The 20,494-nt window shown below is 45.8% G+C and overlaps 1 protein-coding gene across 1 annotated transcript in view; it reads right to left on the bottom strand.

Moving 5' to 3' along the window:
* The window catches only part of LOC144690109 (solute carrier family 22 member 3-like), a 41,157-nt gene that overhangs the window by 17,290 nt on the left and 3,373 nt on the right, over nucleotides 1-20,494 (bottom strand). Inside the window, exons 2-6 of the mRNA XM_078557590.1 lie at nucleotides 15,944-16,047; nucleotides 15,706-15,860; nucleotides 11,978-12,146; nucleotides 11,756-11,873; nucleotides 394-500 (exon numbers count right to left, since the gene is read on the bottom strand). Coding sequence (XP_078413716.1) covers nucleotides 394-500; nucleotides 11,756-11,873; nucleotides 11,978-12,146; nucleotides 15,706-15,860; nucleotides 15,944-16,047 — 653 coding nt within the window. The remainder of the gene's footprint in view (nucleotides 1-393; nucleotides 501-11,755; nucleotides 11,874-11,977; nucleotides 12,147-15,705; nucleotides 15,861-15,943; nucleotides 16,048-20,494) is intronic.

The raw sequence follows: 20,494 nt of genomic DNA, 5'->3' as shown, positions 1-20,494 counted from the left end.
CTTGAACTCCAATCAAACACACATGGATATGTGCTGGCATTGTGACAATTGCTCACTCATCATACCCTGATCCTGTCCTCCCCAACATCAATGGGATTTCAAGAAGAAACATTGTGTACTGGTCAAGAATGGAGACTGGCCGATTTTCCACTGCCTAACCCAAGGGCTTGTAGCGCTGCTTCCGTATTGGTGAACTGAGCTCAGTCTGGGGTTGAGCTTGGGATCTTCTCAGTTTGTGTGGGTTTTTTATTCAATGATGTTCAATGTAACCTACGTCCAAGGGTTATGCAAATAGTATACAATGGTAGAGCACCATTGTACTTAAGAGACCAAAACTGTCTTATACATTCAGTAATACATCTTACCATATACAGTGTCAATTTATAATCTTACCAGGAATACATTAAAATAAGTGTTCGCTTTCTCATTTGTGGTGTCCTAAACAAATCCAGTAAGGAAGGATTCTTTATCTCTTCAGAACTGTTCTCTCCTCTTATCATCTGAAAAATACCAGTAAGTTATGTCATTGGAATAAAAGTTAATCTTAAATTCCTTCAAATTTCTCTTAGCTGTGTGCAGTCAGCTCGTTGCACTGCACGGTCCCTTTAAGATTAACACAAGGCCATGCAAGCATTCATCTTAAAGGGGGTGTTGCTTGTGTGCGGCCTGTTTGCTCAGGTCCTGTGCAGTATATTTCCCTCACTGCTGCACAGTCAGACACTGAGAAGCTTAGAGGGAGAATTGCCCACACCTTGCAGATTTTGTCATTTTTAAATGAATATCCAATTTCATTTTGAAAGCCGCCATTAAATCTGCTTCCACCACCCTTTCAAGTAATGCATGCCACATCATGACAGTTCACTGATTGGAAACAATTTTCCTCATCTCCCCCTTTGCTTTTTTGCCAACTATCTTAGACCTGTACCCTCTGAATGCCAACTCTCCTGCCAGTGGAAACGGTTTCTCCTTATCAGCTCAATAATTTTGAACACCTCTATTAAATCTCCCCTTATCTTTTCTTGCTCTAATGAAAGAAAGACTTGCATTTATATAGAGCCTTTCATGGCCTCAGGTAGCCCCAAAGTGCTTTACAGCCAATGAAGTATTTTTGAAATGTAGTGACTCTTGTAATGTAGGAAATGTGGCTGGAAATTTGTGCACAGCAAGCTCCCAAAAATAATGACCAGAAAATGAGTTTCTGAGATATTGACTGAGGGATAAATTCTATGAACTAATTAACTGGGGAAAGCAACATCTTGCCATAATAGCCCAGTGTTTACAGTCAGTGACAAAGCAAGGGTGCTCATCATAGGCCTCAAAGCTAACCTTGCTGAAAGATCTAGCAATTTCTCTGGCATGAATTTCACCTCAATCATCATTGTTACAACCACAGCTAATGTTATTTGCTGTGCAAGTCAAATCCCAGAGGGAAACCTGTCCTACTGATCATAACCTTTTTTTATGTTTTGAAAACAAGGGGAAAACTATTGATTCCAGAAGCATAGAACCTCAGTAACATTTTTAGGATTTAAAATTAAAAGATTTATTAACGAGAAGGAAAAAAAACTTAAGCACACAAGATTAGAATTATACAATTAAAACAGCCTTACAAAACATTCCCCAAAAAAACCTCATTGGGTCAGGACACACAGGTAAACTACTTGACAACAGCTCTCTTATAGATTTTGAAGCATAAAAATCCAGTAATATTACCAAGGCAAAACTGTTGTCACTTTAGCAAAGGTATATCAGACGACTTCTGAATCTCTTCCACTCTGCTGTGGAAATCCAAGAAAACTCAGAAAACAAACTGCTTTTTGATTCAAAGGCCAGGATTTTCCGGCCCCATCATGGGTGGGACCCGCTATGGGCGAGGCGGTGCTCCAGCCAGAAGCCCATTGGCTTGCGGCAGGACCGGAAAATCCCGGCGGCGGGCGGATGCTGAAAATCCTGCCCAAAGACATTTCTGACTTGAAAACTCAATGGCTGCTTCAAATTCACAACTTTCATACCTTCTCCCAGCACAGACCTTATCTCAGGACATCTCCCCCACACAGCCACACAGCTCAGCTCAGTGCCTTTCCTTAAATGTCCGTTTTCCCTTTCATTTTAATTCCATTATTCCCAGCACCTCATTGAACTCACCTGTTCCAAAATATAACAATTTTTCATGTTTTCCTATTGCCTCCCCTTTTGGGTCAAATAAAATTTAATACCCTTCCCTTGTTTACGTATGAAACCTTTGTAAGTTGTAAAAATCCCTTGTCACTAAACTCCTGTTTGAAATTTAGCAGGTGAAAAGTCAAGTCCTCATTTATGTTATAATGCAAATTTCAAACCCAGCCTATTTACTTGAAACGCAACTCCACCATTGCCTCTCACTGCAAATGCATGCATTTAGAACCTTTACCTTTCATCTCTCAGTTCTCACAGACAAGCTGTCTTCACTAACCTTTCCCCTGTTTAATTAATCATGGACGCACACACACACACACACACACACACACACATACACAGAGCCTTCTTTACAGAACACCATCATATTCCCAAAAATATTAAAAAAAAATTAATATCCCTCTTCACACCATCTAGTGGTACTACAACTGATTGTGTTCCAGCATTCTTCACTGAAGATTTCCCAGTGTGGAGTTGTAGCAATGTCATCAGGCTATGTCTAAGCAGCCAATGACCTTAAAGGATTTTCACAGACACCCAACCAAACAAGAAAAAGAACTCAAGTAGAATCAGGAGAGGAGGTTACAAAACACCAGGGGAATGAAAACAACCTGAGGGTCCTCTTCTGTCATCTCCACCTTAACTGCTTGCCGCGATGGAGGTGAGCCGGGTCTCCGAGCATTGGAAATGGAAACATGGAGATCTCCCAGCTTCCTGGTGGCATAATTAAATATATCACAGCCCCGTGACATACAACACTCAATCAAGTCGCTTTGATATCAGCAGCCACTGAAATATGATGACCTGTGCTAGGATGACCCCTCTCATCTTGTTAGTTCTAAATTGTGTCTTTCATGTTTCAGGGATGGATCAAGCATCCCTCAGAACCTAGTGCCAGAGGAGGACAAAAACTTCTCAGAAAAGATCACTCATCCTGAGGATGCACCATTTCAGGACTGACGCACACCCTCCACTAGCTCAGATACACACACCTTGGTGAAATGTCCAAGATAGATAGTTGGATTGTCAAATGGTGAAGCACACACCACATGTGAGAAGGAGCAGGTGGTGGTGACAGATATAGCAGTGGAAATGGGTACATCTGTGGAGACTCCCCTTCAGAGGGCACAGGACACGCCAGGCTCGGCTGAGGTGGATGCAGATGGTGAGCTTTGGAGCCTTTGTTGAAGAAGACTATTCTGGAGCAGCATTAGAAAATGTGGGAGGTTCTGTCAGCTTTTCCGGATGTGGTACGTACAACTGGGGAGAGATTGAGGAGTCTGTTTCTAGTACGAGCGCCATGATGTCTTAGGCATTCGTACTGATGTCTACATCCATGGAAAGAGTGATCACCTGAGTGAGCTTCAGACACAACAGGCAACTGACTGCATGCTGGCCTTCACCAATGAGCTGAAAGCGGGACTCAGCTCAAAGTGCTCTTACTTCTTATCCTTGCCCACCTAACCCACTCCCCCATGTCTTGATGGCAGACTCTGCCCCTGCACAGGGGGAGCTGAGGCAGCGATTGACAAGGGCCTCACAGGCTCCAAAGCTCAGAAGAAGCTGACTAAGAGCATTTGAGGTGTCAGTGCAGGGATATGAGCAGCCTGCCTCTAGCTCTATTGAAGCTACAGTGATTGCACTCCATGTAGGAGTAAAACGAAAAGGAAGAGAAATTATTTATAGTTGCAAAGGGTATTCTCTTGTGTCTTTAACACTGTGTTGCATTGTCACATTTATGTTTCATGTCTTATTTTGTGCTGAGGCCATCCAATCAGTTGCCTCTGCTGCTTTCCTACCATCCCCTGATCCATTGGGCCAATTCTCATCCATATTCCCCCTGTCCTAGTCCTGAACTTGTATCTTCTTCTAATTTCTCTCCTATCTCCGCTCATTCCCTCTCTGAACTCATCATTTCCATGAGGCCCACTTCTTGCTCCCTCGGTCCTAATCCTATTAAACTGCTGATCACCCAACCTCCCTTACTGTCTCCTACGTTAGCTGATATCCTTCATGGTTCTCTTTCCTCTGGTTCTTTCTCCATCTCCATCAAGCCTGTCATCATCGCCTCTTTCTGAGGCTGAACCAGACTGTTCACAACTTTGGTGCCATATTTGACCCTGAGATGAGCTTCCGATCTCATATTAACAACATCATTGAGATCGCCTATTTCCACCTATAAAACATCATTCAGCTCTGCCCCTGCCTCAGCTCATCGGCTGCTGAAACCTTCATTCATGGATTTGTTCCCTCTAGATTTGACTATTCCAAATCACTCCTGGCTGGCCTCCCACATTCTAACCCCTGTAAAATTGAGGTCATCGAAAGCTCTGCTGCCTGTGCCCTAACTAGCACCAAATTTTCTTCATCCATCAGTCCTGGGCTTAGTGGCCACGATTTTAAAGTTCTCATCCTTGTTTTCAAATCCCTCCATGCCTTCACCCCTCCCAATGTCTGCAATCTCTTCTACAACCCTCCAAGATGTCTGCACCCCTCTAATTCTGGAATTTTAGGCATCCCCAATTTTAATTGCTCTCCCATTGGTGGCTGTGCCTTCAGTTGCCAAGCTCTAAGCCCTGAAATACCCCCACCACATCTCTCCACCTCTCTACTTCTCTTCCATCCTCTAAGAGGCTCCTTAAGGCCTGGTTCTTTGACTAAGCTTTTGGACATCTGCCCTAATATCGCCTGAAGTGGCTTAGTGTCATATTTTATTTTATTATGTGCCTGTGAAGTGCCTTCAGGCATTTCATAATGTTAAAGGTGCTATCTAAATGCATGTTATTGTTGTTGGTATGAGCCATAAAATTCAACATTTTTGCCTGTCGCCTGCCAAGTGGCCTTCTGCCTTGTGAAGAATGGCATGACAAGAGTTAATAACAAGCAATGGGTGGCTGAGAGAGATGAATTGTTGCCTGTGGGAGTGCTTTGTGTTGGAGGCTGAGGGGCACAATGGATTCAGAATTGATGTGTTAGATGGCGGCACTGCCTCAAATTTGCCAACGTGTGCCTGAATCAGTCCGGCCAGGCATCCTTGGCTGCAAATGCCATTGCCATATCAGGCTCCTCCTTCTCCGAAGATGCAGAGCAATCATTACCTTCCTCCTCCTGGAGCTCCAATCCTCACTGCTGTGCAATGTTTTGCATGGTGCAGCAGGCCCCTACAATTTTGGATGGCGAAGGGTGTACTAAAGGACACCCCCACACCAATCCCAGCATCTGAAACTTCGGTATCCCAATAGTTTACAACTCTGGTGCTTATGTGCCTCCTGTTGTACCTTTCCTGGGTAGCAGTGCTTGGACTCTGCACAAATATCATCAGCCATATCTTCAGAGAATAATCCTTGTTTTCAAGGAGCCTTCTGCTGATTCTGCTTTAAGATGTGAACATCTGTGGAAGGCTTGAATGGTTCAGGATGAACATAACAGGCAGAGTCAGCATGGTCTTGTGAAAGGGAAATCATGTTTGACTAAGTTATTGGAGTTCTATGAGGAAATAACAAACAATGTGGATAGAGGAGAACCTGTGAATGTGCTGTACTTAGATTTTCAGAAGGCATTAGACAAGGTGCCACAAGGGTTACTTTGCAAAATAAGTGCTCATGTTGTAGGGGGTAACAGATTAGTATGATGTTATGTCCTACTGTGAGGTCGCTTTGCTTGCGAACCAATTGCACACTTATCTGTCGGCGGGTGAGTTGATAACAAAATGCTGCAGACGCAGAGTCCAATATGAGGTGAAGCACATGCTATTTATTTACACAGATAACAGAGCACTAACATGATGTGTGCTTCTCCAACCAGACCCTACTCTAGACTAACATTAACATTGTAGCCCGCACTACACAGCTATTGGGTCTTATAGTCACATGGTCAATCTGCTCACATTCTTTTAAAGGTGTATTGCACCTCAGATTATCACATCCCTCCTCCTTTACTTGAAAGTACAATTTTCAATAAATTAACTATTTACATAAATAAACTATTTACAAATTTAGTCTCTCAGGAGATTTTTTCAAACGTGTCGAACATTGTAGTTCGATGACTTTGGCTGGTTTATCTGAGGCCTCCCTCTCAGGAATTACCGCCCACTAGGCTCCCCAGTAGGAACCTGTAGATTTACCTCTTCTACTCTCTCAGGCTCAACAGATCCTACAGGTGCTTCCAAAGGAAGGGGAGTTTCTCCTGCCGGTGGTGTAGTCTCCAATGGGAATGTTAAATGCATCTTTTCTTGTGGATCTGTTTCCCTTTTCCTGAAGTGATCTACATGTCTCCTGGTTATCCAACCTTCAACCGATATATGGTAGTACAGGGGCCCTGTCACTGCACTGACTTCACCTGATAGCCGTTTGGACCCATCTCCAAAGTTCTTTGCAAAAACTGTGTCTCAAACAGTGAAGTTTCTTTCATAAGTGTGGTAATTGTGTTCAATTTTCTGGGCGTCCTGACTTCTCTCTACCCTTCCCCCTAAATTCGGCCTTATGAGATTTAAACATGTCCTGAGATGTCTCTTTATTAATAACTCTGTGGGGGCAATACCAGCTTCGTGTGTGGCATAGCCCTATAGCTGAGCAGGAAACGTGATAATCTAGTTGCTATAGAGTCTCCATCTAGCTTTTTCATTCTGGCCTTGAAGGTCTGGACTGCCCTCTCGGCTAATCCATTGGATGCAGGGCGGTATGTCGAGGTCTTGACGTGTGCTATGTCATTGAGGCTTGTAAATATGTGGAATTCCCCACTGGTGAATGCTGTTCCTTTATCAGACACTATTATCTCTGGTAAACCATGTATCGCAAAACTCTGATGCAATTTGTCCATGGTGACGGCAGATGTGAGTGATCTCACCTCGTATACATCCTTCTATTTGGAGTGAGCATCTGTAAATAAGAGGAACATTGTGCTCAAAAAAAGCCCCACACAATCAATGTGGTGGCGGACCCATGGATGTAGTGGAGCAGAAGGAGGCAATTTCTGCACCTGTTGGCACTGCATGCAGCTCTAGACCATGTTTTCGATTTCAGTGTCCATCCCTGGCCACCATAAGTAGCTGCACGCCAACATTTTCATTCTAGAGATGCTGGGGTGAGAGCTGTGCAATCCTGCCAATAATGGCTGTCCTCTTCTGGGATGCATGATGACTCTCGCTCCCCACAGTAAGATGCCATCCTGGCAGGTGAGCTCATATCTCCGGTTAAAAAAGGGCTTCATTTCATCCGACTTTGGCTTGTTGGACAATCCCTGCAAGGCTTGTTCCCTGATGGGAGACGACACTGGATCGCAGTCTGTCCATTCTTTGATCTGTTTGGCATTGACTGGTGACAAATCCAGAAAGTTTAATAGCAAGACAAGTCCTTGAGGGATGGGGGCATTCACATTGCTGTCCTTCAGAGGTAATCAGCTCAGCGTCGGCAGTGGCAATCTGGCTTCCCGGCTGGTAGATAAAAGTGTATTCGTAAGCAGCTAGGATCAGTGCCCACCTTTGGATGCATGCCGAGGCAATTGGGGGTATTGCTTTATCCTCCCCAAACAAGCCTAGTAGCGCCTTGTGATTGGATACAATGGTGAAGTGGCAACCATGGATGTATTGGTGGAATTTCTTAACGCCAAATACAATAGATAAGCTTTCTTTCTCTATTTGTGAGTATCTTCATTCTGCCTCACTGAGTATTCTTGAGACGTAGCCAATGGGCCGTTCAGAGCCATCCGCCATCTGGTGGGAGAGTACTGCCCCTACTCCGTAAGGGAATGCATCGCAGGTTAAAATTAATTCTTTCTTTGGGTTCAAATGTACCAACAGGGCTGATGAACGTAGTAACTGCTTTACTGCTACAAAAGCCTGTTGTTGTGGAGCTTGCCAAGTCCATCTGTGGCTTTTCTTGAGTAGCCATGGAGCCAGTACTGTTGATAAATTTAGGAGAAAATGACTATAGTAGTTAACCATTCCCAAGAAGGACTTGAGTTCTGAGGTGTTTTTCGGGGCTGGCACCTCATGAATAGCTCTCACCTTGTCTTCTACTGGGTGAGGGCCCTGCGAGTCGACCCTATGACCCAGGTAAACCACTTCTTTTGCTTGGAAGATACATTTTTTCCTTTTCAAACGTACTCCAGCTTGTGAAAAATGCTTTAATGCCTCTTCCAGGTTAGCCAGGTGTTCTTCATCAGTTAGTCCTGTTACTAGGACATCATCAAGATAAACCACAACATGGGGTAGACCTTGAAGTAAATTTTCCATGGTCCACTGGAAAATGGCACAAGCCGATGAGACTCTGAAGGGTAACCTGGTACACTGGTATAACCCCCTGTGTGCGTTGGTAGTTGCAAAATCCCAAGAGGCCTTGTCTAGCTCGACTTGCTGGTAAGCGTTGCTCATGTTGAGTTTTATGTATGCGGTTCTCCCTGCCAGCTTGGGGTACAAGTCATCAATTTTTGGTATAGGATGCCTGTCTAGTCCGGCCACTTTGTTAACTTTGTTGGGGGATACTGCCTCTTGCAAGTTGGAGGTCTGTACCCATCCCCTCTGTCGTGTGAAGCAGTAGATGGTTAAGGAAAAGGCTGATGGTGATGGTGTTGCTCCTCCTGCTGCTGTTGTTCTTTTTCTTGCTCTTCTGAGGTCCAGGGTAGAGTTTTATAAGTGGCCCGCATGCTGCTGTGGAGGCTGACAGCAGGGCAGTGCAGATCAAAGGCAAAAAAAACCCCCCTAGTGCAGGATTTTCAGCTCGGTCTGCGGGCACGTGCCCAACACGCAGGAGCGTGAAATAGTGTGCAATGGCGTCAGGCGAATGCCCCGACATCATCGCGTATTTGCACGATTCTTCGGTTGGCAAGCGTACTCAGGAGTCGGCAGTGTGCCCACCGACAAGTAAGAGGGCTGTTAAGCCCATTAATCAATTCATTAAAGTGAAATTTTCCCTGCCCGTCCAATCTTACGGTTGGCGGGTGGGTGAATGGGCCAAGCGGCCTTTGCATTTTTTGCAAAACCTCATCCACGAGCGGGATGAGTTTTCGAACAGTGATTAAAAAAAACAGTAAAATTTTTAAAAACTCATTTTTAGCATGTCCCTGGTCATGTGACAGAGTCACATGAAGGGGCATGTATTCCTTATTTTTGAAATCTTCATTTTTAATGTTAAAAACCTTCAGGCTCCCTGAGGCAGCTCTGTGCCTTTGGGGAGCTTTCACTGAGCACACCTGCGTGCATGCGCAGACTTCAGCGCTTGCGCTCCTCCTGCCCCTAGCATGCGTTATCAGCTCACGTTTCACTCTGGCTGGTTGTTAATTGGCCAGCCAGCATGAAATTGCAGCCGGGGCCTGACTGTGGGTGGTGGGCCGTTTTGTGCGGCAGTTCCCGGGCCTGCCCGCCACGCCCGCCTAACGAGGGGAAAATCCTCCCCCTAAGTCACTTCCACAGAAATCACCGCGAAAGCAGTGAAAGCACATTCTCAGAACAGGTCTTGGGACCAAATGTTTCACATTTAGGTAGGGAAGCAGGTGTTAGATCTTAGTATTTAAAGCCTCTCTTGGCTGTCAATTTCTCTGCCCCACCAATTTCTGCAGTCCTGCCACCTTGGGCAGGATTTTCCAGTCCCGCCCACCGAGGGAAACCTGAGTGAACATAAGAACACAAGCAGTAGGAGCGGGATTAAACCATATGGCCCACTGAGCCTTCTCCACCATTCAATATGATCATGGTTAATCTTGGGCTTCAACTACACTTCCCTGCTCGCTCCCCATATCCCTTAATTTCCTGAGAGACCAAAAATCTGTCTATCCCAGCCTTAAATGTATTCAACAATGGAGCATCCACAGCCCTCTGAGACAGAGAATTCCAAAGATTCACAACTCTCTGCATGAAGAAATGTCTCCTCATCTCAGTCCTGTCCTGAGACTGAGCCCTGTGTTTTACATTTCCTGACCTGTGGAAACAACCTGTCAGCTTTTATCTTAAGAAGCCTGTAGGTTTCGATGAGATCACTTCTCATTCTTTTAAACTCCAGCAGCCATCCATCCAGCCGGGCCAGAGCACTGAATAGTCTCGGCACCTGGGAGTGTCTGAGGATAAAAGCATCATGGGAGCTGCCTGGGTACATTGCACAGACTTGTAGAATCAGCATCCTGTGATCACACACTATCTGCACGTTCATGGAGTGGAATCTCTTCCTGTTGACGAAGGCACCGGGCTCACCTGCTGGCATCTTGATGGCTACATGTGTGCAGTCTATAGCACCCTGGATGCGGGGGAAGCCAGCAATCGTCGCAAAGCCTCGCTCACTCAGCCTGGCTGACCTTGTCCATGCAGAAATGAATAAAGGTCAGTACCCGCCTGAACAGATGTTCTGTCACCAGCCTGATACAACTGTGGACAGCTGATTGGGAGACTTCGCACAGATCCCCCACTGATCCCTGGAAAGAGCCGGAGGCACAGAAGTTGAGGGCCACTGTGACCTTCAGAGCCCCTGGCATGGGGTTTCCACCCACACAGTCGGAGCTGATCTCAGGCCCAATCACCTGACAAATGGAGGTCACTGTCTCCCTGGAGAGGCGGAACCTCCTTTGGCATTGCACCTCAGACATATTGAGGTAGCTTCATTGCCACCTGTAAGCCCTGCCAGCAGGATAGTGGCATCTTCTGCGGCCACTTCCACCTTGGACTTCCTGCTGGCCCTGCGCTCCTTGTACCTGCGCCTCTCCTCCCACAGGTCGCTCCCCTGGAAGCTGCATTGGGACACCTGGCCTCCTCCCCCTTCTGCCCATCTCTCCTTCCTCAGAGGAGGTGCCTCCAGTGGAGACCACAATCCCCATTACCAGAGTAACGGAAGGCTGCCTGATACCTGGAAGGGTCCATGTGGTCAAAATCCTCTGGGGGCCTTGGAAACACCAATGAGTCCTGAAATGCTAAGAATGAAGCTCAGAGCAGAGATGAAGCTGTCAAGTTCAAATAAGCAACCAGCAGCAAACTATCTCCTAAATTCCTCACTACTCACAATGACAATGCTGCTGAACCTTTTTATTCTGCCTTGGATGAGGTTTTGCAAAATGTGGGCTGCCCACTGCCTGTTTTGCCCATGCGAGGAGCATGAAATCGCGCGGGACAACATGAAATCAATTGGGTTTATCATGGTCTTAAGTGGTCTTTTGATTGATGGTAGGCACGGCTCTGACACTCACGCACGCCCGCCGACCTGAAGAGTGCACGCATCCGGGATAACGTCGGGACACTCGCGTGAGTCTACGTCCGATCGGGTTGGGTGTGCGCCCGCCCGCAAGGGGTAAAATTCTGCCCCATGTGCAATTCATTGTTTGCACCGAGCATCGTTTGCCTGTTAATTTATGTTTAATTTACATTGACTCTTACTCATGTTGAAGTAAAAGTTACAAAAAATGAAATCTTGTTCATTTGGGGGGTCATTCGGTAAATTTAGTTACTTGAATTTACGGTTCCTCATGGGGATCGTAACAATACATGTGCCCCAAAATCTTTAACTTTTTGCGTAGTTTATGGCCGATACATTTGAAATTCATCTGAAATTTGAAATTCAGTGTTGGTTTTCCAATATTCCTGGTGTACAACAAAATCTATTACCTCTTTGTAAGTTGATGGGAGATCCTTGCCATTCTGTTCTGCAATATCCTGAGCGATTTTCAATGCTTCTTTAATTCTCTTGCGAGATAACAACCACCGAGGAGATTCTGGGAGTAAGCTACAATTGGAAAAGGTCAAATATGTAAAATCAATTCCATCATGTAGTAAGTGATTGTGGTACAATATTAATGAATGGGAAAGTTTGCCGTAAGTTCAAATTACCAGCAGTACAGCAGCAAAACAAAATTTGGGACGGTAATGGCCATTTGGATTCCTTTCCAAGATTTAATCATGTAGGCAAAACCAGGAAGTAACATTATACCCAATGAGAAAACCGCTTGTGTTACAAATATCATGACTCTTCTGTATCTTGGTCCAAGCAGTTCTGTGGCTGAAAGAGATAACAAAGTCATTTGCTCTGAAGTTTATAATGGTAGATACATAATAAAACATTGTATTTACGTGTTTATTTGCATTTGACTATAACTGATGAGGGTTGCCCTTAGAGCTGCCAGTTACAGAAACAGAGTAAAAGACACTTGGTCATGGCAGCACACCTGGGTGATGAATGAAACTTGGTTGGAAGGATTTGTGTATGGAAAATGCATCAGTTTTACTATGTTCAGATAAACCCTGGTCAAAGCTGCAGTTTACAATTTATAGTGTTAGTATTTTTGCCATCATCCCATCCTGCACGCTCCATAATCTTGAGTCCATCCAAAACTTCATTAACCTAACTTGTGTTGTAATATGCTTTTAAGGGGTATCAGCATGACATCACTGGAAGGGAAATGTATCATGTGATCCAGTCTTAGTTTCACTTTTGCTTTGAGCAAAGCACACGCACAGCTCTGATGTCTTCATGCTTTATACCTATGTATAACTGTTCTCATGTGTCTAGTCTTAATAAATAAACCCACAACATGTTTACCCAATCCCTTATGAGCGATTTGTGCCTTGTGTCTTGTACAGTAAATACGCACAAGGATTATATCATTATATTAACACAATGTGCACCAAGTTCTGATCACCTATCATCCCTGCCTTCCACCTTCTCAAAGACCTTTCCTTTTGTTTTCTCCTCCCTTCCCCCTTTCCCTGCCTCTGTACTTGCTTAAAATTCATTACATCTCTAACTTTTTCCAGTTCTGAGGGGAGATCATCAACCTGAATTATTAACTTTGTTTCTCTCCCCACAAGAGTGTAACTTGCTGTTTGGATCTAGTTGGGCAACATACAAAATTCATGTACCTATGTTCCGTGGGATTGTGGTGTTAGCCAGTACACCTTCAGCATTGCTGTCACCTCCTGAATGCAGCAAGCAAACTTTGCATGCAACAGGAGGCCCCAGCAGTATTGCTTGAAGACCACATGATACAACAGCCTGATCTTAAAGGCTCATGCCTCACATCCAGATACTCCATCTCACACTCACAAACCCACCAATGCTGTCATCCTCACACCCATCTCTCACAACCTCTGCATATCTTGAGCTATTCAGCTATGGCAGGCACATCATCCAAATAGAATGTTGCACAACCATTGACATTCTGCCCTCTCTCTTGCAGGACAAAGTGTCACACAACAGAAGGGAGCAGAGCAGTGCCAACAGGGGATAATACCACCTGTATCTCATGAACCCTACAGAGGAGGTGGTTTTCTGCACCATGCAGTAGCTGAGAAGGGGCCATGACATTCAACATCACTGAGAACATTGAAGATGAAGTTGTTAATGGTGTGATCATGGACCTCTTGCTTGCCGCCATAGCCCCCTTCTCTCATGCCAATCTTCCCTTTCTGAGCTCCTGCTTTCAGACACACAGAAATTGCTGCCTCCACAGCCACAGCACACCCAGGAGGAGAAAAGAGAGCAACAGTGCAACACTGATGAAGAGGCCCTGTCACTTGATCAGACGCTCAAAGCCACCATTCATTGGCAATGCACTTACCTTGGAGGTTAGTATGGAGTGCGGATCAGCAAGTGTTGAGTCAGCAGGCATGTGTGAGCTGCAACCTGGCCTGGGGTGAGGAATGGCTCATTTTCCTGTACACAGGAGGGGAGAGCTCTGATTGAGCATGCTCAAAGAGATTCTGATCGCATTGGTTGGCTTGTCAGGCAGCCTCTGTCACTGCCGAGAAGCATGAAGGAATCCAGCTTCAAGTTGGCTGAGGGGATGGCACAGATCTTGCCATCACTGCTGGCCACTGCTCCATCTCTCTGCTGTGCTGCAGTCCCTGAGGCACTGCTGCTGCTATCCCGATACCTGTAGCAAACTTTGTGTGCCCAGGTCACCTACTCCTCTACCATCCCTGTGAGCATGAGGCAACACTTTCAGGCAACATTACAACAGTGACATCACTTCGAAAGTACCTCATTGTCTGTAAAGCGCTTTGAGACTCCAATGGTTATGAAAAATGCTATAAAAATGTGAGGCTTCCCTTTCTTTTCCTTTTCAAATGCAGGAGCTGATTAAAACATCTCCAGAAACAATCCAGAATACTTCTGGACACTTTGCAATGGAAAAAGTTCCAAAGAAATGACCTTACCTGCAACCTGTCTCTTTAAAACACGCTACTCTAGGGCTCATCCTGCAGCTTCACGCTCATCTTTCTTCTTAAGTAAACAATATACACTGCTTGTGCATTTGTTGTCTAAATTTGGGATCCCAGCTGTTGGGGCTGTATGAAATTAGGATGGTGCCAAATCAGCATTTTCTGGCAGTCACAGGGGACAGATCTGTGTGCAATGCCATAGGGACTGTGCAAGAAGCTCATTGTGCCCCTGGGAAATACAGGTAGGCACCTGCTGTGCTTATAGAAGTAGTGCTGTGCTAATGAATTTCACACCTACAGTGTTAATGTCATATAATAGAATTCATGGTGTTAATATTATTTACTGCCAGCTACCCCAGCACAGCCCTCACCCTGCAACCTCTTCCCTTGCCTGAGGCCACTTCTCCCCCTTCCATAAGCAAACCTTAGCCCTGTAGCTGTTGAAAGGCCACCCCACCTTACGGCTGGTTGGGTAGGTAGAGACCTGCCTCTGACACCACCCCCCTAAAAGTGATGTGGTTCTGCCTGTGAAGCCTGGCACTGATGACTGTGAGTGCTGACAGAAGCAAGTTGGCAAACAAACCTCAAAGTCCGGAGCGAAGTGGAGATCGCCAGGTGCATGTTGCTTACGTTCAGTTGTGAAACATGTCGGCGTGCAATCACACTGACGCGTGCTTATGATCCAGATTTGGGGATGTGATTCCAACGGGCAGGGCTTATAATGAGATGAAAATATTCAAATTAGGCTCCCAATGTGCGGCGGCGGGAAACACGGCCCGCCATTGACAGGTGGAGTAGACGAATGCAAACTGGTTTCATGATGGTGTAAAACCAGTTTTTGGCCCAAACACCCCCGAAGCCAACGGGAGTGGAAAATTCTGCCTTAAGTGTATAATAACTACCTGAATGGCCCTGAAAACATAATTTTATATTTGTGGAATATCAAATCTCTCTGTAATGATAAAAAAAACTGCCTATTTTTAAAATAATAGCTTTAAAAAAACGTTTGCTTATGATATTTACGATTCTACCTTAATCCCATGTGTTTGTCCCAATCCTTCTTTTGCTGTCTGTAAAAGAATTACTTAGAAAGTGAATGATAATCATGTAATTTTACTTCCTTCTTTTCTGTCTGTGAGAATATTTCAATGTGATTGGCTTCCATCGCTGTTGCTGCATAACTGGACTTGGTGCCAGATCCAAGCTAACATCAGGGAAGGGGAAATTCATTCCGCAAAGATTACCAGATCCTTGTGGGCAACTGCCTTTCAGGTCAGCAATAAGTGCTGTTGTGTTGCTGCTGGCTCTGAAATCCAGGCTACAGTGTTTACAGTCATGGAATTGTATTTTTAAAAGGCATTCACTTCAATCAAATCACATTCAGATTTAAAGCTTACCAATGACAGCATTGATCAGGCATATCCCTCTTCCAAACAAGCCTTCCAGGATTTGAAAAATCACAAACACTGGGTAAGTAGGTGCAACTGCGACAGCTATCCCAGAAATTCCTGTTCCAGCTAGGCAGGTCAGTAAACAAAGCTTTCGGCCAAACCTGCAAATGCAACGATTTTTCTCACTTAGGCAATGAAGGAGTCAAGAGGACAAAGTTATGGACAGACTGTGGGTGTCACGTACCTATCTGCGGCATAACCTGTGATCAGTGCACCAAGAAAAAAGCCGATTTCAATACAGGCTTGAGACATATCCACTTTCCAGGCATCTTCACATACAAGGTCATACTTTGGGGGAAGAAAATAAAGGAATAAAAAGGAGATAGTCTATTAAGTGTATCGATGCGTTTACAAATCTCAGACATTATAAATACAATACTCATAAGTCTAGAAACTAGTCTTGGCAATATTAGCAACTGAGCACTTAATGTGCATGTACTGTCATTGCTTCAGTATAGACTAAGTGGGTTAGTTTGGCTAATTGACAGCCTCTTCCTTGATTCCCTTTCAGCCAGAAGTTCCTATGAAACTTTATCAAATAACTTATCAAAATCAGGCATGAAATATCATATTATTCTCATATCTTTCAGATAATATATTCAATCAAGTTTCAATCTCCCTTTAGAGGTAGATGGAAAATATTTCACGGCACAATTTGACAAAGACCAGAGAGTCCTGGCCAAATGGCCTGGCCATTCAAACAAAGATTAACTGATTATTTATCTTATGCGCAAATTGGCTGCCACATTTGTCTCAAGGCAACCTCGATTGCACTTCAAAACGAATTCAGTGGTGTTGAAACGGTTTGGGATGTCCTCAGGATCTAAAAAGTGCTATATAAATCCTTCCATGTGCTGAGAGATGTTGATTTAAGATCAGCTCTTTGCAACCTCAAATCCAAACATTTACAGGTGTAAAAATCCCAGAGTCATATAGCACAGAGGAAATCCACTCAGTCCATTGTGGGCAAAAAATGTTAAAACCTGAACACACCTGAACAAATCTAATTAACAGGGCACTATAGATACCCCACTCCAACAAAAGATGTGTCGATATCTTGTTGGATTAACTAAAACTGTATTACTTCTCCCTGCCTGTGATCAAAATCTCTGTCTACTCCCAAGTCACCTTTGAGGGAGAGGAAACCACAAATGTTCTCCTCTGATTCTCTATCCCATCTCCTCCATCCCCCCACCTGACATCCAGTGTGACGTTCTCATGAACATTTGGGCTAAAAATTGGTTTGCACCTGTTTTTGGACATTGGGGGTTACAATTCATGACCTGCCTGCACTCTGTCCTGTTCAGGCAGGCAGCACACAAACTTTGTGTTGCCCTATTGTAGTGAGCACTCCCCATGCTGTTAGCTGGCTGCACACTCATCAGGGAGCCTAGCAATGCGCAAGGTTGGCTCGTGTTCCAGCTAGCCTCCAGCTCTTAAAGGCAGTCTGACCCTCTTAAAGGGAAGCTGTACTACAGAAAGGAAACTGATGCTGACCATCAGTACTGGTTGCAATTGGAAACAAAGAAAATGGGCATCAGGGCAGAGAGAGGCTGCTTTGGCATGCTGCAGGGGATCTGGGTCATGGAGGTCGACAGGAGGAGACAGGCTGTGTTTCTGTGGAGGACTAGGGCATCATTAAGGAACACTCGCCGAAGGAATTGGGAGTAGGCGGCAAGGGAGATCAATGCAAGAGGTTTGAGGATCTTACAGCAGTTCCAGAAAAACTTCAATGACCTTCCATGGGTACTCAGGGTCAGTGAATACATCTTCAAATGTCACCTCCTACCCACCAAACTACCAATGTCTCACACAGTTCAATGCACCACATCCCCATCACCCATCAGCAGTGCCTGGCAGCCAGGACTCAAGCCGAACATATGCATACTCCACCTCACCCTCACACACCTTTCAATTGATGCCAGCCTCACACTCACATCTGGCTACATCTGCATACCTCCAGCTATTGATTCATGGCACGGATATCGTCCAAACACTGTGCAACACAAGCACTGAGATTTTCTTCTCTCTATCTTGCAGGACAAGATAGCATGAAATTGCAGGGAGCAGAGCAAAAGCTGTGGGGGATACAGGCACATCTGCATCTCCTGAACCCTATGCAGCAGATGGTATTCTGCATTGTAGGTCCAGATGTGAAAGAACCCCATTGCACTCCGCATCGCCTGGAACTTTAGGGTGAAATGTATGTTACCGTCTTCTGTTCCTTCTCAACTCCCATCTCACCCTTTTATCTGGCATGAAGTGTAAGCTGCAGATGCTGTGACCATTGCTTTCCACCCATCCCCTCATTTACCTCAACCCTTGCCTTCAGATTTTCCACTTTCAGTTACCCAAGAACTGATCCCTGCCCAGCCACAGCCTCCTCGGGAGGAAGAGAGAGGGCAGTAACACACAACTGATGATCACTCTACCTGACACCCGTGGCCACCAACTCACACACTGACACTGCACGAACTTTAATGACTAGTATAGAATTGGGAGCGGTGGTGTGTTACTGGGCAAGTGTAGGCTATCACCAGGCTGGGGTCATGGATAGCCCATGTGCCAGCTCACTGGTAGGCGAGGTCACAGCAGAGTTCTGCCACAAGACACTCAGATAAGGACTTTGATGGGGCGGTGTACAGGAGAATGCTGACGAATGTACACACATGGATGCTTGGTGCATTGAGAGGCCTGCCACAGAGTCTGTTGTCACTGTCAGGGAACATGAGGAAGTTTAGCTCCAAATTGGCACAGGGCTTTGCACAGAGCCTGGAGCCCATCCTTTCCTGAGTGGAAGGGGTGTCCAATTCCAAGACAGTACTTGCAGACCTTCCCAGGATACAGCATCTGGTGGCTGCAATATTTACTTCCATTCCTGCACATTCAAAAGGCACCCAGCATCTCAGTATAGTGGTGGAAGCTCAGAAGGAGCTCACGAGTCCAATGGTTGTTGCCATGAAGTCTCAGAGTGCTGCCATCATGACTGTGGGTCTCAGTGCTCATTGGCTCTCACAGCAATCCAGAAATGCATGCTCCAAAAGATCACTAGGACCCTTAAGGTGCCACCCTGTGGGGATGACAGCGGCGCCATCATGCCATGAACATGCTGCCCTCTCTCAGGGTGGCAACATTCATGTTCTCACCACCGCCGCTCCGCCAGTGCCCTTGTGGTTGCTTCTCAGCCAGTCAGCCCAACCAAAATGTTGCAGCCCAGAGCCGGGCCTTCTAGGCCCAGAGCTGCTCGAGGTCATCCTGCATGGCTCTCTGTGAGGTCCAAACAGTGAAGGAGTTGATTTAGCATGCCAGTGATCTGTTCCACAGGGTTTCTGGTTGGTGCATAGCCTTCATTATGCTCAGGGGATGGAGGAGGTATCTATTCCTTGTCTCCTAGCTGCCTCCTCCTGGGTCTTCCTGGAGACCCAGGCTCAGCAGGAGCTTCACACTGCCTCAGGGTGAAGTGGCTGCAACCGGGAAAGTGGGAATTCACCGTCATTATGGCCTATGCGTGGTTACACACCAAATGTACATTGATGGAATGGTTGCCTTTGTGTTTTCTGTACCTTACCCCCTTGAAATGAGGGGACTTGCAGAGCTACGTGTGCGCAGTTGATGGCTCCCGGCACCATTTGCTATGGGAATTTTGATATCCTGGCAAATTCATCTCCCCATTTATCCTGCTTCTTCTGGCTTAGAGAGAACACAATTTAATGATCTTTGTTTGCGTATAGGGCTCCTGTCACCTTCCCGGATGCAGAGATGGACGAGTACTGGGAGATGGTGGGCATTTCGCCTGTCCTGGCCTGGAATGGTTGGGCCATGTAGAAATTTAATGTGACTGTGACTTTAATGGCCCCTGGCAGCACTGCCCTTGCCCCCTGGTGTGAGGCTGCATATCCTGTTGAAGGAGGTGGCACCATTCCACTACTATCTCCCTGTTGAATCTGAGCCATCGCTCCTGGATGAGGTGAGGTATGTGAAGGTCTCTGAAAACCTATGGATATGGCCGTCTGTGGAGTGGCCTCTCCTCCTCTCTTTGCCAGAACTTCCCCTATCTACAGCCTCTGCTCCATTTCTTGGTCATGTGGCAGACCCAGAGACACTGCAACTACAGCCCCCATAACTCTGACACACTTTGTCCAGGTGACCAACTCCTCTGGCCTCCCTGAATGCATCAGCTCACCAACAGACCCCCAAGAACAAGCCTCAGTGCTTCCACAAACTTTGTCACCACAGAAGACAAAATCATCCCCAGCTTCAAGTTGGGTGGCTGATCCTTTACATACCGCTAGAGCAGGCATTCATGATTAGCACACGGGTGCACTGGTCCTCTATGGCCAAAGTTACAAAAAACAGCATCAAATTAGCTGGAAAATCTGTTTGATGTCACTATCAGATCTCTCCTAACTCTTCCAGTGCACACATGGCATACTTCCCGTTCAGTTCAGGATGGAGGGGGGTGCGGGTCAGGGTGGCGTGGGGGCAGTAGTCGGGGTGCGGTTCAGTTGAATAGTTACCCCGGAGTTAAACTAGGAATTTTCCACCTAATATTTCCCGGATAACTATCCAGGTAAGTTGGAACTGTCTGAAATCTGCGACTCTAACTCAGAGTCGGAGACTTTTTTGGAGGCTCCTGGTGAGCAGGGAAATTGAGCAACGGAATTTCAAATTTCCTGGGCAATTCCTATGGAATCAGTGTGTCGGGACTTCCATAGACTCCCAAAGCGCCAGCCTC

This window comes from Cetorhinus maximus, chromosome 14, assembly GCF_964194155.1.
Source record: "Cetorhinus maximus chromosome 14, sCetMax3.hap1.1, whole genome shotgun sequence".
NCBI classification, from domain to species: domain Eukaryota; kingdom Metazoa; phylum Chordata; class Chondrichthyes; order Lamniformes; family Cetorhinidae; genus Cetorhinus; species Cetorhinus maximus.
The sequence above is the reverse complement of the archived record's forward strand: the minus strand, read 5'-3'. Positions and strand labels throughout refer to the sequence as shown.